General features: G+C 36.9%; 1 protein-coding gene across 1 annotated transcript in view; it reads left to right on the plus strand.

Moving 5' to 3' along the window:
• LOC135071202 (uncharacterized) overlaps nucleotides 1-21,394 on the plus strand; it is a 135,398-nt gene extending 114,004 nt beyond the window's left edge. The window contains exon 2 of the mRNA XM_063964978.1: nucleotides 17,969-21,394. Within this exon, the coding sequence (XP_063821048.1) occupies nucleotides 18,256-19,293 (1,038 nt within the window). The 5' untranslated portion in view covers nucleotides 17,969-18,255 and the 3' untranslated portion in view covers nucleotides 19,294-21,394. The remainder of the gene's footprint in view (nucleotides 1-17,968) is intronic.
• The last annotated feature ends 525 nt before the right edge of the window (nucleotides 21,395-21,919 follow it).

Genomic DNA, 21,919 nt, shown 5'->3' on the forward strand with positions numbered 1-21,919 from the left:
GAAACCCTTCATGCGTGCAGCGGGGCCTGAGCCCTGAACATCACTCAAACCTTCGGGTTGTCGCGGTAGGATCTGAATAATGAATCATAATGTAATGTACAAATGTACATGTAAACCAAGATATAAGGGATCGGAAAATTGATGATGAATGTTCGTCGTTCGTTTCAGCCTAATGACGTCCACTGCTGGACAAAGGAGTACTTCCCGCGACTTTCACCAGATCATCGGTCCACGTAGTAGTTTTTAACCGACTTCAACAAAAACTACGAGGTTCTCAATTCGGTTGTTGAGTTCAAGCATCGTTTCTGAATACGGGCGTAAGCTGCGTGCAGAAGTATAGTGCTGTCGCACATCAGACTATACAATTTTGTTGCAAAATAGCATGTATTACAACGAGATAAGACGCCACTTTGTTTTCTTTGTGTTGTCGTCTCTGGATACCTACATATAATAATATAATATACATGTGGATAATTCTGATTTCCAATTCGCACCCAATTTGCTGAATCAGGGAGCGCATATTTCGACGATACGTTTGCAATATTGCGCATAAATTGGAGGCAACAACGGTCAGATTGGACATTCATAATTCAGCGCGCCCTGTATCGAGCCTTAGCAGATTTGATACAGGTTTTATTGAAGTTGTGTCGATTGCTGAAGTGGAAGAACTTCATGACGATGTTATTAAATGAGTGTTATTACAGCATTGTTGTTAGTAAATTAGTAAAAAGAGTAGTAGTTTTTGCTTTATAAGGAAAATTTTACCTTTTTATAATGTTAATAATTATGTGCTAGTTAGAGATAAATCATCTCTGGCAGGCAATATTAGACGAAAGTCTTAAGAAATGTTCGAAATTTTTTCAATCAATAAACATTTCGTTTTGGTTAAATAGGCAGGTACAGAAAAGATCTTCATAACATGTTACTAATTAGACGAAGTGTTAGTTTAATTTCGTTTCACAAAAATCCAATAATACTCGTAGCATCGCAAGCGTCTTAACAGCTCCTATAATGTCTTTATTAATTAAATCCGCAAGGGAGCATTTATTACCGTTCGGCAACCGCGGCTTTTACGGGTTTGTAAATTATTACGCACTATTTACCGCCTCTACCGTTATTGGACGCGGCGACAGCTGGCCTGGATTACTTTCGGCTTATACGATGCGCTATAGCTGTCAATTTGTCCTTACAAATAATTGTTTTCGGGAATCGTCTGTCTTTGTGCGGAATTCTTTCAAGGAAAATAATATAGGCATTTTATAACTTCTACGAAATTCACATTAGATCACTACTCACAAATACCAATATCCAGACGTCATGTCAAGCATTATGAACACTGTGATGCTTAAATAGCTATAATAAGACCTATTTTGCGATTCAGATTTATAGGCCGATGTGCTACTAATATTATAAATGCGAAAGTTTGTGTGGATGTTTGTTACTCTTTCACGCAAAAACTGTTGAACGGATTTTGATGACTTTACAGTATTATTGTTTATAACCCAGAATAACATATAGGCTATAATTTATGACGATCTGTGACAAAGTAATTTTCACGCGGGCAAAAGCTCGTACCTTATATGAATCAGAATCCACCTGGAATAAAGAGGTAATTAACGCTGTCATCTATGAATAGTCTTGAGATATTGGGTCTGGGACATAAGATATGCGGCTCCTGATTGAAATCTTGGAACTACTATAATTACTATAGAGATATAGGTACATGTCCCAAGATTATGGGCTGGAATCTAATGGATGAAGGTATGTAGATATTGTACTATAATCTATTGTCGGCGACACAACTAGGCCAGTGTTTAGTGGAGCAGGTAACTGACACAGATTAATTAATTTGGAAATTTGTAGGTACACTTAATATCAATCTGACTATAGTGGTTATCATAAAGGTATTCGCATTGATACAATATTGATCAGCTTCATAAAATGCTTAATGTAAAATATATATTTTTTTAAATGAATCTAATTTGATGTATCTCTTACAAAAATATGATAACGATACCTACTTACTTACTGTAAAGTTGTAAAAACTTATTTGGTAATAAGTTACACACAGGATTTTCAGAGAAAATAAAAGAAAACCTTAGCATTTATCCAAATCCGAGTTTTCAGCTGCTACCAAAATAGTAGATTTGAGGAGAAGTTATTCATTTATGCTGAAAAATATTTAACACAGAATGACAGATTTACGCTATTTCTTAAAAGCCTGTACAAAATTGGATCTTTGGAGCAATGAGATCATCGAGTTATTAAATGATATACCTAAAGTGGAATACTAGGTTTATTTCCATTAATTGTTTTTCCTATTTAGCAACGAAATATTAGGTATGTTAGGGTTTTAGCCTGAATTCATAAAATTTTATTATAATTGAGTAAAGTTATATTTTCCCTATTAACTCATTTCTAGACAACTGTTCCTCAAAATCTCTCCAATTTTCTTTGAAATTACATAGTATCGTACTTAATGAAAATTTTACGTTAAATTACTTTGTTCATCATACGTAGTAATTTCGCTAAATATTGCGTGTTACAAAGTCACCACTTTGGCATGCAAATCAGACATGAATAATGTATTAAGAACAGTGAACTTTTGCACAAGTAAAGACCTGAGTTTTTAAATACACTGACGTCGGCGAGCAATTACAGCTTTTTGCAAAGGTGAGAATACTCAGTAAAACGCTTTAGCCTGCTCACTAATAATAGTTCCCACTGTGCAGCGTAAATGAACTATTTTGGTGACAAAACAATTGTGTTGATTAAACCCATTACCGCCCGCCGTACAATAAATGGTACACAACTTTAAGTTACGATAACAGTTACTTAATGAGGATTTTTTACTCTGGCAATAATTACAATTGGTCATCAAAGTTCTATGCATTAGGTGTATACATGAAACGGAACGTAATTGTAAAATTATATGTGGGTAATTTGCAATTTCATGTCAGTGATTTTAATCCTATCTCTCGGTGAGTACTTTTTTATTTTTACACTAATTTTAAGTTACACAAAATGGCAAAAAGTGTTGTTGTTTAGTCTATAACATCATAACCTAATATAAAATACATAAAAAAGTTAATTTCATAAAAAGTTTTTCAAGTTATAACACTCAAAGTGCCGCTGTACAATGTTTGGTACAATGGGCGTTTGGCATATAATGTAAGACCAAACGGTAAAGATAATTTTGTTAGAGTATAAAGCTGTTTGCTCATATTTTTTACGCGTAATATTTGTTTTATGACTTGTTTATATTTTTATAATAACCTTGATCCTTCTTTCTGGGTTTTCAGGCGACAAGAGTGAATCCCTTTAGCATTATAAAATGGCTAACAGACGTATTTACACACAAGAAAAAAACTATTTTGGTTTACAAGAAGCCATACACGACATTCTTAGCCAGGATAGTGACGATGATGCTATTTACGACGTTATTATGTTGCCACCTAATCCAGATGTTGTCACTGATGAAGAGGAAGGTGGCGAGGATAACTTATATCAAAATGAATTACCTCAAGATGTTCCTGGTAATGTAGAAGTTGTTACTCGCAGATGTACTACCTTCGAAGATGAATGGAGCAGCGGTGACGATGAACCCCTCATAGCATTTGCGTCATCATCTTCCTCTCAAAATGTGCCAAAGAGAAGAAGAGTTCAAGATTTACAAACTTGGAGAAAGTGTGTGCCAATATACTCTGTTTCTCGGTCTTCCACAGAAGATATAGCTTTTGAAGAACGATGTTCTAATGTTTCAGCTATCCTAAAAGATCTGACTCCTGTAAAAGTCTTCGAATGTCTTTTTGACGACGAGGTACTGGAACTTATCGCAACTCAAAGCACAATATATGCTGGGCAAAACAATAGGCATGATAAAGCTTTTACCAAGGAGGAACTTCAAAAATTCCTAGGCATACTTATAATTTCCGGTTACCATAAATTGCCTAGTGAGAGGTCATATTGGAGCTTAGATGATGATCTAGGTGTGACATTAGTTTCAGAGTGTCTGTCAAGAAACAGATTTTTGGAAATAAAAAGAAATCTGCATTTTGCAGACAACACTTTGGCCAATACCTCTAACGATAAAATGTTCAAATTGAGATCGCTTTGTGATATTCTACAAAGAAAACTTTGTCAATTTGGAATGCTACATAAAGATTTATCGATTGACGAATCTATGGTTAAATACTATGGACATCATTCAGCGAAACAATTTATAATGGGTAAACCTGTACGATATGGATATCGTAATTGGGCGTTGACTAGTTACGATGGCTATTGTTACACATTTGATGTATATTGCGGAAAATCTTCAGAGGCTACCACCGATCCTCTTGGCTCTCGTGTTGTGAAAGGTTTATTGAGTAAAGCGCCAACAAAACCTGAAGAACATGTAGTCTACTTTGACAACTTTTTTACCAATTACGACCTACTCGTCGACCTAAAGAGGCTTGGGTACAGAGCTACTGGATCCTTACGTGAAAACAGAACGAAACGGTGCCCTTTGATTACATCTAAAGATATGCGCAAAAAGCCTAGAGCTGAACATGACCACAGATTCGATAAGACAAACGAAATTTTATTGGTAAGATGGAAAGACAATAATGTGTGTACGATTGGAACAAATTTTGATACTTTGGAACCATTCGGGAAAGTCAAAAGATGGTGTTCCACGAAAAAACAAAAAGTAGACGTTAACATACCTCACGTATTCCAGAGTTACAATAAGGGAATGGGTGGAGTAGATCAGATGGATCAGTCTATAGGACTTTACCGAATTGGGGTGAAAGGAAAAAAGTGGTGGTGGGTCTTGTTCACTTATATGGTGGACATGACCATTTCGAATGCATGGAGACTGCACTGCATAGCAAACCCGGACTGTCGCATGGATCAGCTTGCATTCCGCAGACATATAGCACGCACGTATTTGAGCCTTAAAAAGCTCAATAAGAGTAGAAAGTCTTCCTCTACAATTGATGGAGAAGAGAGAATAAATAATGGGCACAACCCGGAAAAACTACCTAACCCGCTTAGATGTACTGTGTGCTCCAACAGAGTCAAAACAACTTGTGGCAAGTGCCTGAAAACGCTGTGCCTCGATAGAGGATGCTTTGCTCAATATCACTCCTAAGCGCCCATTGTACAGTCGCGGAATGAAAAGGTTCGTCAGTTTTCAAATTGATTCCTTCAACGAATCGCGAGCACATATTACCTTTTGAAACTATTTTACAGAATAATCTCGAGTTAGAGAAAATAATCTTTAACTGTTCGTCAGTAAAGTTCAAAATTATTCAGATCAAAGTTGTTTGACAATTTAACTTGTCAAGAAGATTATTATGACTGAAAAACTAAAACCTTCTTGTTGGTTCAACCTGCCATTATCTATTAAATAAAAAAAACTACACTTTGTAACATTTCATTGATGGGATAGAAAAATAAACAAGCAAAACCTTATTCGTTAACAAACGTCATATTTATTTAAATGTTAGCAGCACTGTTTCTTGCACGGTTATGTTGGCAGGTTTGACTCTTACAGTACCTAGTGCAAGCGAAAACCGACACTAAGGTGACGAACCTTTTCATTCCGCGACTGTACAAAGTTTAGTACACCCATAAAAATCTAAGCTCTGATTTTGTTTTTGGTTTTCTTCATTTTTTATGTTTTTATGGAAGTGTTTTTATAACGAAAATAAACATTGGTTAAATAAAATTTAGCGTGGTTTTCATTTGGGCGTTAATGGGTTAAACAAAATGCTGTATTAAATTCATATTAATTTAATCACTTCACAATGTAAACAATCTGTGAAATAATGGTTACAAAGATGATAATGCTATGGTATTTACATTAAGAAAAAACTTTATTATTCATCCAAATAAAAATAGATTGAATGCTGCCCGAGAATTAATTTGTCTCTACTAGGTCGACAATAAATTACAATTTTAAGTTCCAGAGATTAAGTAAACTAATTACTTACTGCATCATTTCCAGAATATTCATGAAAGATATAATTCAACTTTTATTTCATTATCTAGTTGTTTTAAAGTGATAATTTTATCTTTCTTTGTAAGATGTGTCCAATAAAATTATTATTATATTATTATAATAAAAAGAGCTGCGTAATATTTAAAAGTAAATTTTAAAATAAACTTTATTTAACTATTGAAGTTATACGTTGATTGACACGTCTATCAGTTTACCTAAACTTGAAAACTTAAACAAAATATCATATTCCTTTTTAAATTATTTACTGTATTTTATCTTTGACATTAAACTTTGAAAACCTCCACAAGTACCACATTAAGCAAAACAGTAAACGCCTTACGCTAGCAAAATTGACATAACATGCACAATCCACTTTAATATGTTCATTTTGCATAAGCCGACCACGTAATAAGCATCGTATGGCCGCTCGCAAGCAATTGCTTTGTTCTCCAATAAAATTACATTAAACGCGTGAGCAAAGTGCATTGCCACTAAAAAGGAAATAGCCACAAAGTGCACTTTAAACTGATTTTTCAAGAGAAAATAAAAATCTTGTCGCTTGAAGGAAATTGCGCAATTTTATCAAGTTTGTTTATAAATCACCTTAGCGGAGCTTTTAGACGCGGACGGGAAAAAGAAAATTATAGAGCCTGCTTCATATTTTAATAATAAGGTTTGGACATTTTTAATTTAGGTATAATTTGAGTGCAGACATTATACCTACAGATACAAATCTTTATTTTTATAACGAGTCACAGAAAAACGCTAGTTTTCCTAAGTGCGATCACATATTTTTTTATCATAATATGCATACCTATCTTAAATATTATGTATAGACTTACCTACTTTTAATGTTATGAGTCAATAAACAAAAATGTTATTTCAAGATTTGTAACTCTATACAAATGTAGATAATAGCAAATAAGTTTTGTCATAAATGTCATAGTTGATGTTTATTACGGAATATTGTGAGAAATAAACAAGAGCATCCCTCTCCCGTAGAGTTTCCGATGATTTACTATATTTTGGCCAGACAAGTTTGTAACTATTGTTCTTGGTAAAAAATTTATACTGTTTTCCCTACTTACAACTACCCAGACACTATAAACAAATCCTTAGAGTAGGTACTTTTACTTACTTAGGCACCCTTTGGAAACTGCATGAACACGACTGACTGATCGTGAAGTAAGTAGTAAAAGAAAAGTAAACTATTTAACTTATTTTTTTCTATTAGATAAATGTAAGTATTTAACTCAAGAAAATATATCACGAGATTTTTCGATTGCAATCTCAGCAGAGTTACGGCGTCGAGGTGTGATCCACTTTATTCATACCGCCACACGTCCCGGCTCAATCAGACTGCGGTGGTGCTGGACGAGTGTGGCCTGCATATCTATTAGGTTTTAGATTGAGAAAAGAGTGTTTCATGAGACCACGACGTCCATTGAAACTGGCAATTTTGCAGACTAATAAGGCCAATAAGAACGGCATTTTCGTTAAACGAAATAATAAAAAATCGTTTTTTGATTCATCAGGATGAGTGCAGTGCAAAACTACATAGTTAAACCTAAGTGGTAACCACTCAGCAGTATGTCATTCTGTAGGGTAGAACCCAGAAATACTGTAAGTAGTATTCTGCATACAAGTACAATATAAGATTCTAAATAATTATAAAGGAGAAAATTTTGTGATCTTGAACGAATATGTTTTGTTTTATTAGATTGTTTTATTAAAATGAAACAGCACCCGGATGATGTGCAGGCTCGTTTGGACTATGTAGCATATAGAAACACCTGTAATTCAATAATTAAAAATCTTAAAGAAAGTTACTATCGGGAACAATTCGCACCCTTCCTGGAATAAGTACGCAAGTGAAAAATGCCAACTTTTCAGGAGCGTAAAAAAACTGTCCTAAAAATTCATTACCATTATTAAAAATATGTGTTATACATCAAAAGATAGCTAAAAATGTCTGTGAGGGGCCTATGTATTTATATTTAAAATACACTTAATAGGTTTTGAGAAAAACTTAAAAAAGAGCGTTGCGTACTTATTCCGCGAAACATATTTTAACACTTGTTGTTGTAATTATGAATATTGCATTGTTGACATGTAAAGGAATACATGCTATTTGGTATTATTGCAGATAACCACTTATTGGCGTTCAGATTTAGTCGTGCATTTAACGTGTAAGTGTAGTTTACGTAGTTTTTCCTCGAACTATTCGTATTGAAATAAATTCGTAAAAAGGATAACGTACTTTTACCTTGTGAAAAATTACATTACTTATGGTAGTATGTAAAATTATAGCTTTATTCAAAATCAAAAAGTTACAATATTTTTGCATAACTATATTATAATTTTCGGAAATTGCATTTTTAGGGAGAGACGAGCTATCAAAAGGACTAATGCCCGTTTTCACCATCAATCCCTAATTTGTAAGTGACCTCTATGGTGATACATAACAGGAATTTTGTTTTTATAGGGGTCACTTAAAAATTTGGTATTAATGGTGAAAACGGGCATAAAACTCATTTATTTTTGCAAGTAGGCTTTTATAAAGCACTTTTATAGTTTACACTCCCCAGTATTAACCCAACCACTGCTTCAGGACATTTTTTTTACGGAAGCGGTAGATAGATATTTTGTAAAGTTACCATTTAAAACAGAAAATCCACAATCACCATTTGCAGACACCAAGCCGAGGAATGAACTGCCGTTTGCAGTATTTGCGGACCAATACGACCTAAAACCTTTAAGAGCAGACTTTATAAAGACAATCAACGCACCTGTAACTCACCGAGGAGCGGGTGTCTATGGGCGGCGGGTAAACACTTACAGGTGATTCGTCTGCTCGTTTGCCTCATTTCCCTTAAAAAACCCAGAAACATAACCACTCACAGGTCCGTTCAATTAGAAAGGAAGTTACAGAAATCATTAGACCTGAAAAAAGATTAACGAACACACAGATTTTTTTTATTAAAAAAGATACCTACCTGAAAAAGAAAAAGAAACAAGACTGACAGTATACTTACCTCATCATGCGGTCGTCTGGAATAATACGGAGACAACTCGCGCACGATTATATTTGATGCTTTGTGTTAGGGTTCGATTTATATTTCACTGAATAACGAACTGCTTGTAGGTTCCCAGCTGCAAGAAAACCCGAGAAATATTATAATGAGATGAAACGTGTTTGCTTCATAGATGACATTATGAAGATGATCTTCAGATTTATGTGACAAAAAATGATTCGGATTACCGGAGTACCGATTTCTATAAAATAATAAAACAATATTTTTATATCAACGACCTTTTATCAAGAGTGGACTGGTCAATTGAAGCTATAATGCTATAATTTAATGAGAACTTACAGAGCAGATAATAATACATCTGATGTGACCATCCACCAGGTTACACTTCAGAGAATGTGCGAAGGAATTACACGACCTAATTCCACCAGCCCCCTTCCATCATCAGACGCTGGTTAACGTATCATTCCTACATTGTCAACATTCCACCAGCTTGCACTAAGCGTTTCGATAAACTCTTTTATAATGCGAACAGGTCGCTGCCTGCTGCTGTCTCTCCTGAGCACTATACCGGACCTTATAGGCACTTACAGGTAGATATCTATCATCTTATACTGCATCTCACTTAACATCACATGCAATTGCGGTCAAATACCTTTTGCTACCTAGTTCTGCGTTGAGTTTATGAAGTCAATAGAAGACAACAAAATATCAGCTAGTGCTAAAGTAGTTTTATGAACCTTGATGGAACAGTCCAAGCATTGGGTATTGAATGGAATTTGAGCACAGATTTCAATTCAATGTGAATATACCACAAATTGCAAAACCAACCATGAAACGTAACATTTTATCTGATACATCTGATCAAACTTTTTGATCCCCTTGGCTGGAGCCTGGAGCTTAGCGTTAAGTACAGTCATGGCTAAGATCCTAATGGAAATAGAATAGAAAGTATTTATTTGTTTCAAAACAAAAACATTGGCTGATAAAAAACTATTAAGGATGGAAAGATTAGTAACTCATTAGAAAAAGATTGGATTAAGATACGGCAGGATTTGATTCACATTGACAAAATACAGATATAGGTTGGTATACTATCTATAGATAGAGAGAAAAAATACATCATCATCATTTCAGTCACAGGACGTCCACTGCTGAACATAGGCCTCCCCCAATGACTTCCACATCGCGCGGTTGGAAGCACATAGTACGCAGAACTGACGGCCGATGGGGAAGCAAGGTTATAGAGCGGACACCACGTACCGGAAAACGCAGCGTTAGGACATCCATCCACAAGGTGGTCCGACGACCTGATGAAGGTAGCGGGAAGGCGTTGGATGCAGGCCGAGTATTAATACAATATAATGAATTTAGCGATGCCTCTGTGAGTGCAATAAACTGCAGCCGTTCACTATCAACTAGATGAAAGATTTGAAACGAAATTAATTGCTAAAAAACTCAAGTGCTCTCTAAAAACTATTTTTTTTACCACGTCTTGAGCTATGTGGTACTTTGAGTAAACTGGATGAAGCAAATGAGAAGAAGTAATGTGAAGAATACCAACCTCACAGATGTTCGAACACTGTGAACAGGTTTTTCTATTGTGATCGCCTAGCTGTCTGGAGAGACGAATAGGTGGAAATCTATTGTTGCAAACCGCGTCGTGGAGAAAGTCGAAAACATTTATAATAATTAATATTATAATTCATAAGAAAGCTGATAAGGCTCCACATTTTGGATTATCAAGGCGAAACCATTGGCGAGAAAATACGCGCACAGTTGTTTCAATTGTGCTAAATTGAATGCTACTGCCAAAGTACAAATAATGGTAGATTTACCAGAACAGCAAGTATCTCAATCTAGACAATTCATGAACAAGGGAGACGATTTTGAAGGACCCTTTTAAATTTTGATGTCCAAGGAAACAAAACTATAGAAGCCTATAATATAGTGATATTTATTGTCTGCATGACTACAAAAGCTACCCACATTGAACTCGTTGGTGACATCACTTCCAAATCCTATAAGGTTCACACACGATCAGCCGGCGTGCAGCGATAGCGATTGGCGATCGATGCATTTTAAGATTCGGCCAAACCAACGCGATCAACCGGCGTGCAGCGATGGCGAACAATGCATTTAGGTCTGGTCGCCATCGCTGCACGCCAGCTGATCGCGCTGTGATCGCGTTGGTTTGGCCGAACCCTAAGTCTAATCGCCATCACTGCACGCCGGCTGATCGCTTGAGATTGCGTTGGTTTGGCTGAACCTATAAAGAAAGAAAGAACAGTTTTTATTTGGTCCAAAACTTATGGGTTACCTACGTGAGTGCGACAAACGTTACATCGAATTTTGTTTCTTCGAAAACCTTTCTGCGAAGTTACTATACTGCGACGCCTTGTTATATCGATGCCTTGTTACTGCGATGTAACGTTACATCGAAAAACTTTACTGCGAACGATTTTACTGCGAAATTATGTACATAGTCATTTTTAATGAACGAGTGAGTAGTAAGTATCATTATAAAAATGCAAATCAATAGGTAGGCATATATTTTATAATTTATTTATATTTATGTTTCTATTCTCATGTTATTTAATCAATGATGCAACTGTTAAATATGTGTAATAAGTAAATAAAATTTAATGTATTTAGTATCTTATTTTATCTTTAATTTTGTACCGCCCACTTTATTCACTTTATTCTGTTACCTGATGGAGAGTTCTGAATCACATTAAGTTCGCCTTGTGTACATAGTGCATGTATGTTTTAAATAAATAAATACATAATGCATTATATTAGGTAGGTATTATTTTGATGTATGTAATTTAATTTTTTTATCTATCTGTTAAGTCAAATAAAGAAGGCTTCGCAGTAAAATCGTTCGCAGTAAAGTTTTTCGATGTAACGTTACATCGCAGTAACAAGGCATCGATATAACAAGGCGTCGCAGTATAGTAACTTCGCAGAAAGGTTTTCGAAGAAACAAAATTCGATGTAACGTTTGTCGCACTCACGTAGGTAACCCAAAACTTATAGGTGCTTTTATACGCTTTGTTGAAGAGTGGCCGGACCTGTGAAGCAACCAGAATAGGAACTTTGTCTGAGCGAGGAGTTTCATAAGGCCTGGAAATAAATGCAATTTAGGTACTGGACAAATAGCGTCAACACTAGGATAGGCACTACATTCCAGTTGCAAGTACAATCTGTGGAGGTCTGCGAAACTGCGAAAGGTTGGCGTCCGGTCGATCAAGTACCACCTGAAAAGAATACAGTCAGTATTCGCTCATCGTACATACGAAAAGATGGCAACAGTTTTGTATCAGGTTGTTGCATTTTTAAACGTCTGACCATTACGAGTATGTCCTTTTGATTACAATAATCCTTAAAATACATATAAACTTGTGTCATTTTATAATTGGGGACACACCTATTGTTGCCTACTGCTCCAAAAGACGTATAGATACATACCTTGTCATGCTGGCAATACACGCATAAGCTGATAAATGAACTCATGCGGCTCTGGAAAGATGAAAATGTATCACGATAACTACGATAACGATTCACTGAAGAGAGAGACAGAATTTAAAATGGATCTTGTACTCATAAATACCGATAATTTTACCACGTGGTAAGTAATCATTGGGACGAATTTTTGATAAACAGACAGTTTTACAGGGGTATTTAGTGCAAAAAGTAGTGGATTGGATACTTAAATGACTGAAACTAAGTTAATTTGTGCTTTGTTAATGACTAAATTACATCTAAATAAATGTATCAATATCGGTTTAAAATACTACATCGCCAAAAGTTTCGCAAAATATTAGCAACTAGACTTGCACAAAGATATCTACGTAGAAAATAACGTATCAATTGTTATATATTATAATGTGAATAAAAGCTTCGTGGAAGAATTAGGCATCTAGACTTGCACAAAATTACCAGCACAAAAGTTTCGTGGAAAAACTACGCAACTGAACTTGCACTACGACACCCACCAAATAATATCCTAAAATAAGTATGCAACAATAGATACGCGAAAATGTTTTTTAAAGTCTTCGTGGAAGATGTATGTAAATATTAATATGCTATTATTCATACGGAACTTTATTAAACAATTAAATGCAAATATATTTACTTCGTTTTTGTTTTGGAAATTTAGATATTTTAATGTTGCAATATTTTACATATTTGTACATAATTTCTTCATTTTTAAGAGAAAAATTATGAAAAAAATTGACAATATGTATTACCTCCTTCTCGATTTTTTAGTGCAATAAAAAAAATATCGCACAAGTGGACTTGCATACTTCTTCCAGGGGGGGTGCGAATTACTCAAACATAAAGACAATCCTAAGCAGATTTGGAACATTGTGAAGGATGTGGGAAACTTTAGTAGTGTCAAAAGTCATTCCGAAGAATTGCTGACTATAGATAAAGACCCTGTTTCAGCATTAAATAAAGTAAACAAATATTTCACATCCATAGGACATAGCTTAGCAAGTGAGACTCTAAACCGCATTGGGATGACGGATATGGACTTAGCTAAAAATGCGAAAACGGCAAAATCACCATCCAATTCATTTAGCACTGCTCCTACAGATTATATTGAGATAAGAGAAATCATCTTAGGACTCAAACAGGATAGCTCGCCGGGCTGGGACGGCATATCAATAAAAATCCTAAAATATCTCAACAAATACCTAGCCTCTCCTATAGCACATCTCTGTAATCTTAGCCTGGAACAAGGAGTATTCCCCACATTGTTTAAAAAAGCGATAGTTTGTCCAATTTACAAAGCAGGTGAAAAAGAGCTAACATCTAATTATAGACCAATTTCACTCCTTTCAACTCTCAGTAAAATATTAGAAAAGGTAATGAACAAGAGACTTGTCCTTTTCTTAGAAAAGCATAACATTTTAGTTGATAATCAGTTTGGATTTCGTGAAAGAAGATCAACTGAAGATGCTGTCCTAAATTTGACCATGTCGATAACTTCATTTACAGATAAAGATGAAAAATGTATCGGTATTTTCTTGGATCTTCAGAAAGCATTTGATACGGTGTCAATTCCAATTCTGTTATCAAGACTCGAGAACGTGGGTGTAAGGGGCATAACGCTCAAATGGTTCCAAAGCTACCTTACTGACAGAGCGCAATGTGTTCGAATTGGAAAATACCTCAGTGAATTTTCTACCTATTCTTATGGGGTGCCCCAAGGAAGTACGCTGGGACCAACACTATTCTTGGTTTATATAAATAGCCTTGGCGAAATTGACCTAGAAGATGGCACCATGTATATGTTTGCAGATGACACTGTACTTTTGTTCCATGGTCCTGACTGGCATTCAACTACTGTGTCAGCTGAGAAGGGCCTCAATAAGGTCACTGCATGGCTTGAAAATAGCATACTCTCACTCAATATTGCTAAAACTAAATACCTATGTTTCAGTAAAACATCCGCTGGCCAACCTGAAAAGAATCACGAACTTAAAATCCATGTTCGTCCCTGCAATGAAGAAATGGCTTTTGAGTGCGTCTGCTCTAAGCTGACTAAAGTAAATAGTATAAGGTACTTAGGTGTTATTATCGATGATAAACTAAACTGGCTGGAGCACATTAAAACTATGGAACAGCGAACTAGAAAACTTATATATATCTTCAAAAACTTACGGGGAATTGCTGACATGGAACTCCTTAAACAAATCTATCAGGCCTTGTGTGAAAATGTAGTAAGGTACTGCATATGTGTTGTGCATGGGGTGGTGCAGCTAAGACACATCTGATTCGAGCGGAACGAGCACAGCGTTCAGTACTAAAAGTGGCAATGTATCTCTCATACAGGCATCCTACAGAAGACCTCTACAGGAGAATGAAAGTCTTATCAGTGAGAAAGCTCTTTATTTACGAGAGTATTCGAAGGTATCATCGCCTCTCCGCCGTCAATCAACAGCCTACTGACAGAAGGAGAAGAGATCGTTTCCCGGTCCCGATTGTTAAAAGCAAATATGCACGTAGACAGTATGAATACATGGCTGCACGTTTATACAATAAAATCAACATTTACACAAATCTAAGAAATTATAGTAACCACAAAATAAAAAAGGTAATTAAAGATTGGCTGCAGTACTTTGATTATGAGGCTGTTGAAGCACTAATGGTTGACTATAATCGCATGTAGTTCTTACACACACCACACATTATACACACCACACACTACACACTCAACATACTACACACATCACACACCACACACACCACATAGTTACTACATACACCACACACTACTCACAATACACACATTCTTATTTTTTTTTATTACATTTTTAAATTAAACTTCTTTACATACTACGTATGAATGTAAATTGAATCAACCTATTTGTTAAACTGTTTGTACCTAATAGGGGAGGACACTGTCGTCCATACTACAGGCAAATGCCTATTTTGGAAGACAGAAGACTCACTCAAAATTGTAACACTTTTTTCTTGCAATAAAGACATATTATTATTATTATTATTATTATTATTATTATTATTATTATTATTTGTGTCACATTTTACGAGTATTTACTATTGCCAAAGTCTATTGATGCAGTACTCTGAGTAATGAATCCTCTTTTCTCAAGGGAGTAGAATGGTGATAGATAATGAAGCACTATTGGAGCAAAAAGTAAAACTTTTCCACGACTGTTGGCTAACGAACAATTGCGTTTTTGTCGCATTATAGCAAGAGTTGAGGTTTTCACACAAGCACTGCCTACCTGTTTGAGCTTACATGTTGCGTATTTTTATTTTGGCCGATTTCTGTGTTTTGTTTTCAAATATTACATGAATATGAATGAATATGTGTTCGCCTCAACCTTCAACTTTCGCGCGACCTGTACCTACCAGTTTCGTGTCTGTAAAATTAGTTAGTATACGGATTTTCATCACTTAAATATTGGAGAAGGTCGAATATACAGGGTGGAGGCGTCCGGGCCCGCTATGTCTTCTGAATAATGTATACAGGTTGATCGTTTCAGTTCGCCGTTTTGCACGACATGGTGGATTGGATGCGCTAAGCACATATTTACACACTGGCCATTATTATTTAAGATCTTCAGGGTATTGCCATGTAGTTTCAGTGGGAAATGGTATTGCAGTTAAAATTTATCTTGCAATGTAAAAATAGCCCGAAGCCAATGGTAAATAATAACAAACATAAAAAAGAGAAACAACGGACTCTTTTAAATGTTTTCTATGAGGGAATGAATTCTTAAAAATAAAATATACAATGTAACGTATCATTTCACGATTTATAATAACGTACACACACATTCAATGAAACGTGTATTAAATATTTTTTATAAAAAAATCACAAGCATTTCAAACGTCTTAAATATCAAAGTGTTTTTAGCTTAGGTATTGTAGTTTACTGAAATAAATATATTGAATTGTTGTACAAACTCCCACATACGAATACCTGCAAAGCTAAAATCCCTACTTTGGATTGTATTTGAAAAATGCCTCCGGCAGTCGTTCAGAAATAGCTATATTAGTATTGTGCCAGCAAAACGGTTCAGATTACAATCTCGGCTAAGCTTTATAACAAAGAGAGATATATCTTTTGTACAGAGTTATTTCGTAGATCGTTATAATCAACTAAATACACATAACATACACTTTCAGGCAATGATAGGCTATTTATGTTGTTACTGTAGGTAAATATTGTACCACAAATTACTAAATAAAGTAGAATACACTGCGAAAAATAATGAGAAGTTTGATAAAACTAATCATATAATATATATTAATTATCCAAGAATTGGCCTCATTATCTAAATATATATGACTGACTAACTGACTGACTGACTGACTGACATAGTGATCTATCAACGCAAAGCCCAAACCACTGGACGGATCGAGCTGAAATTTGGCATGCAGGTAGATGTTATGACGTAGGCATCCGCTAAGAAAGGATTTTACGAAACTCCACCCCTAAAAGGGGGTAAAACGGGATCCACGCGTACGAAGTCGCGGGCGGCCGCTAGTTTATTCATAGAATTATTATGAAAAAACGCTTTAATTTTCCATCACTACCTTCAGCTTTTCAATAGTGACTCTATAAAATCCAGTTCACAGAAGTCAAACAAACAATATTTGCTCATAAAGGGGTGATTTCATCATTATCATTAATTATAATATCATTTGAATCTTATATGTATAATCGTACTTTATTATTACTTGACACTGCATGGTTGTGCGAACCGCAGGAAGCCATAAATTGAAAAATAGGTTATATACTTTTTCAATCATTAATACGAAGCTACTCCGCTGATTCGATGCGGGTATATTGAACGGCGGGTCAGGAATTACAGGCGTCGGGAAAATACCTTAAAATATCTGCCGCTCCGAGCTCGAATGCTCTTAATGAATAAGCTATTCGGCGGAGTGGATATTCCAGGCCATTCCTATCCGGCATGATGATATTGGGAGAATATTTTCTAGAGGGAATTTTATATTTGTAGGTGAACGTTGATAAAGCAAAATCCTTTGATGAAACTTTAACTCAATCCATTTATTCTCAGAACTCGTCTGTGTATACTTTTTAAATAAAATGTTATTTACTGAGAAAATGAATAAATAACGTCAGTCATTAATTATTGTTTGTAGGTATTTCTAATATTTTCATAGGTATGTACAGTAATTTAACCGCCTCAATGTTTATGAGGGTTATGTCGCACGTTAGTAATGAGAAGATGCCTAAAATAAATATAATAACAACACAAACTATCTTAAATTTAATGTTTTAGAAACTAAAATGTATAAGTATCATTCGTAGATATAATAATAGGTACTTATGTCTTCAAATAACATCATCCGTTCAAATCCTATTAAGTAAAACAAACAACTCGACGTTCCAAGTAATTCATGTATAATACGCCTATAAATCGTTTGTTTATATGAGAGTGACGTCACGGACGTTGACAGCTGCGTGTACGTTAGCGTTCGCTGCTCGAATTTAATATATTAGCACTGTTAATATTTAAGTAAATCTCGCGATTTCTTGCCTGGAGGGACTCCTAAAGTGTGTGCATTATATGGGTGGTAAATTCTGTGACGATTTGAAACAAGGATTAGTACATCATAATCTTTAATCTGCACACATACCCACACGTTTCAAGTAAACAAAAACAATAACTTCAAATTACGTGAATAAGTGTAAAATTGAACAAATAAATAGATACCATTGCAATGGCTCCGAAGTGCAACGCCTGTGGAAGATTTTTGGCGGCGGTCGAGGCGGTGACGTGCCCGAAATGCACCGCAATGAGTCACAGGGCCTGTGTCGGTGTTCCCCCGTCGGCACAAGTGGATGGCTCGTGGCTGTGTCCCGAATGCAGAGCCAGGATGCCGAGGGCCAACGCAGACAGCACCCCTGTGAGACGGGCAGTTGGCATGCAGATGCACAGTATGGACGTGTCGTGCCTGGAAGACCAGCTGAACACCACTGCACTGGATACCACCATGGAGATGCAGACGATGCACGATCTCTGCCTGGATGTCCGCACTTTTCGTGAGGAAATGAAGAAGGCCAGCGAGGAATGCAAGGTGTGGAAGGCGGAAATGCTGGAGCTTCGGTCATTTATGGCTACAATGGGAGACAGAATGACGCAGCTAGAGGAGCGGATTGGTGTGATTGAGAAGCAGGTGTCGTCTCAACAAGCAGATGAAGGTGCCATAAAGTCACTAGAGACTACCGTTTCGCAGCTGAAGAGGGACCTCAATGAGCGGGATCAGGAGCTGTTGCTTAATGATGTGGATATCGCAGGAATACCAGAAGAAGAAGGTGAGAGTGTCCAGCATCTTGTGTTGGCCAGCGCCGCCAAGCTGGGTGTCTCTCTGGACGAGAGGGACATTGTAAGCTGCAGGAGGGTGGGCATTATCAGGCTGCCAACAGAAGCTGAGCCTCGTCCTCGTGCCATCACGGTGCGGCTGGCACGGCGTTCCACTAGGGACCAAGTGCTAAAAGCAGCTCGTGTCCGGAGAAGCCTAACCACTGAAGGACTAGGTTTGCGTTCGCCTCCGCGGCCCATGTACATCAACGAGAGGCTAACGCGAGAAAACCGACTCCTATTCAACAAGGCTCGGGAGCTGGCCAGGAAGACCGGATGGCGGTTTATCTGGACGCGGGAGGGCCGGGTCTACGCCCGCCGGGAGCACGGCGAGCCTGCCAGGCGCATCAGGTGTGAGGAGGATTTGAAAGGGGTTTTTGGAGGGGGACCCGTTTGAGAACCCTAATCAGACCCTAAATGCCCTAAACGTACTTTTTCTATTTGTCTTTCCATTGTTGTCGTGTCCATTCAAGTTGTATTGTTTTTTGTGCTATTTAATTTCAAACTACACTGTTGCTTCCACTTTTAGAACTGAGCAGTGTTATCTTTATGCCTACAAATGCCGCGTATTTTATATATTTATAATTTCTATATTTATAATTTCATTTAGCCTATTACATCCATTCCGTTTTATTTACTCAGTCACCATTCATATTAAAACTACAGAACACAACTTATACACCGAACCGCACTCGCGAAACCGGTTTGTTATTTCATCTCACTCGCGTCGCACTACTGTTCGACTTTTGCCTATTATCCACAGCTCAACAGCTACGTATCGAATATCGTACAAAATACGACGTGTGCCGATCGGTACACACTCATTTTATAATTATTTTAATAGAATCAGGCGCAAATAAACAACGTAAGCTACAGTTAGGTTTACTTAATGCTGGTTCTCTCGGTACACGTCACGACGAATTCATAGTAGCTGTGGAAAAGCATCACGTCGACCTACTGGCAATAAACGAGACGTGGCTGCGTGAGGGACAGGACGCGCGCGCACCGGCGGTGCCGGGATACAGACTGAGACACGTTCCGCGACCGAGCTCCGTGCGCTCGCGCGGCGGTGGAGTGGGTTTTTATGTACGCCTAGGAGTGAGCGCGCGGGTTCTGCCCCACCCTCCATCGGAAAATGTCGAGCAGATGTGGTTATGCCTAACAGTGAGTGGAAAGAAGATAGTTATAGGGACTGCGTATAGGCCGCCGTGGCTGAATATTGATATATTTCTCGATGCGGTGTCTTTGTCATTGGAAACGTTTACATGGTGTGACAATGTTGTATTGTTGGGTGACTTTAATGTTAATATGCTCAGTGTACATGATAATAACTGTATTAAGTTAGGTAATTTTTTGACATGCAATAGATTGGTTCAATGCGTACATAACCCAACACATTTTACGTCACACAGCGAAACATTGATAGATTTAGTTTGTACGGATATCAAGGGATGTAATATCTTGATAGATCACATACAAGACTTGGGTAGTCACGCTTTTATAGTGTGTGAGGTAAATATTAAGAAATTCAAACCAAAGCCAATCAAATTGAGACGCCGAGCTATTGGGGATGTAGAAGGGGAGTTATTTAGAGAACATATAGTAGGTTTAGATTGGAGACGTATATGTGAATTAAGTGACGTGAATGAAATGGTGAAGGAATTTAATTGCTATATAATAAATATTTTTGACATACATGCGCCACTGAGGACTGTAAATATTAAGTTTCATCAATATCCATGGCTCACATATAATATTAAATTGATGATGAAACGACGGGATGAAGCTTGGGCTAGGGCGCGTCAGTCTGGACGCGTCGAGCATAAGGAATATTATAAGGACCTTAAACGCTGTGTCGATCGGGCTATTGACACGGAAAAACGGGTATATTTTAATCAATACATTAATGACAAAACTAATGATCCTCGCGTCGTATGGACGCATATAAAACAACATGTGCGTTTAAAAACAATGCCTGACAACCCAGGCACTATTTGCAGTGACCCTAACGTAGTTAATGGTCATTTTTTAAATGTTCCTGGTGATGACAGCGTGGACATATCCCAATTGACTTTTTTTGAATATAATTGCATAGTTTCCAATCAATTTAATATACAACAGGTTAATGAAATCGAGGTTCTAAAAATATTGAAAAGTTTAAAATCAAATGCCGTAGGATTAGATGGTATCTCTCTTGACATGATATTGTTGACTTTGCCACAATCCCTTGCAACAATAACGTCAATTGTAAATAGGTCGATCACCACAGGTGTTTTCCCTAAAGACTGGCAGAAAGCGCTGATTAAACCAATACCAAAGAAATTGTTGCCGACCTCTTTGTCTGATTTGCGCCCTGTCAGTATTCTGCCATGCTTATCTAAGGTTCTAGAGAGAGTTGTGGCAGATCAAATGAAGATATTTTTGGAACAAAATGATATCCTCCCTCAGAAACAATCCGGTTTCCGTAAGGCCCACAGTACCGCAACGGCGCTGCTTCAAGTGGCCGATGATGTGTTGGCTGCTCAGGATAGTGGGGAGGGCACTTTGTTGGCTTTGTTGGACTTCTCGAGAGCTTTCGACTGCATTAGCGTCACACTACTATTAGCAAAGTTGCATTATTATGGTTTCAGTCCATGTGCTGTGAGATGGTTTTATAGTTACTTTGAGCACAGAACTCAATGTGTAGGGGTGTCAGATGATGCTGGTGAGACAAGAGTATCTGATCACTTGGCTGTTAATCGAGGGGTTCCACAGGGTTCAATTCTGGGTCCACTTCTGTTCATTATTTATAGTGCGGACGTGGTTGATCATATACATAATTGTAAGTACCACATCTACGCTGATGATATACAGCTGTACATTTCGAGTAAGCCGAAAGATGTTCACGAAGCAATTACGTACCTCAATGAGGATCTTGGACGGATAACAAATTGGGCTAAGTGCAATTCCCTAGTACTAAATGGAAATAAGTCCAAATATATGGTGCTGGGTTCTAGGGATCAGATAAGAAAAACCATAAACAG

The sequence above is a fragment of the Ostrinia nubilalis genome, chromosome 4 (assembly GCF_963855985.1).
Source record: "Ostrinia nubilalis chromosome 4, ilOstNubi1.1, whole genome shotgun sequence".
Taxonomy (NCBI): Eukaryota; Metazoa; Arthropoda; class Insecta; order Lepidoptera; family Crambidae; genus Ostrinia; species Ostrinia nubilalis.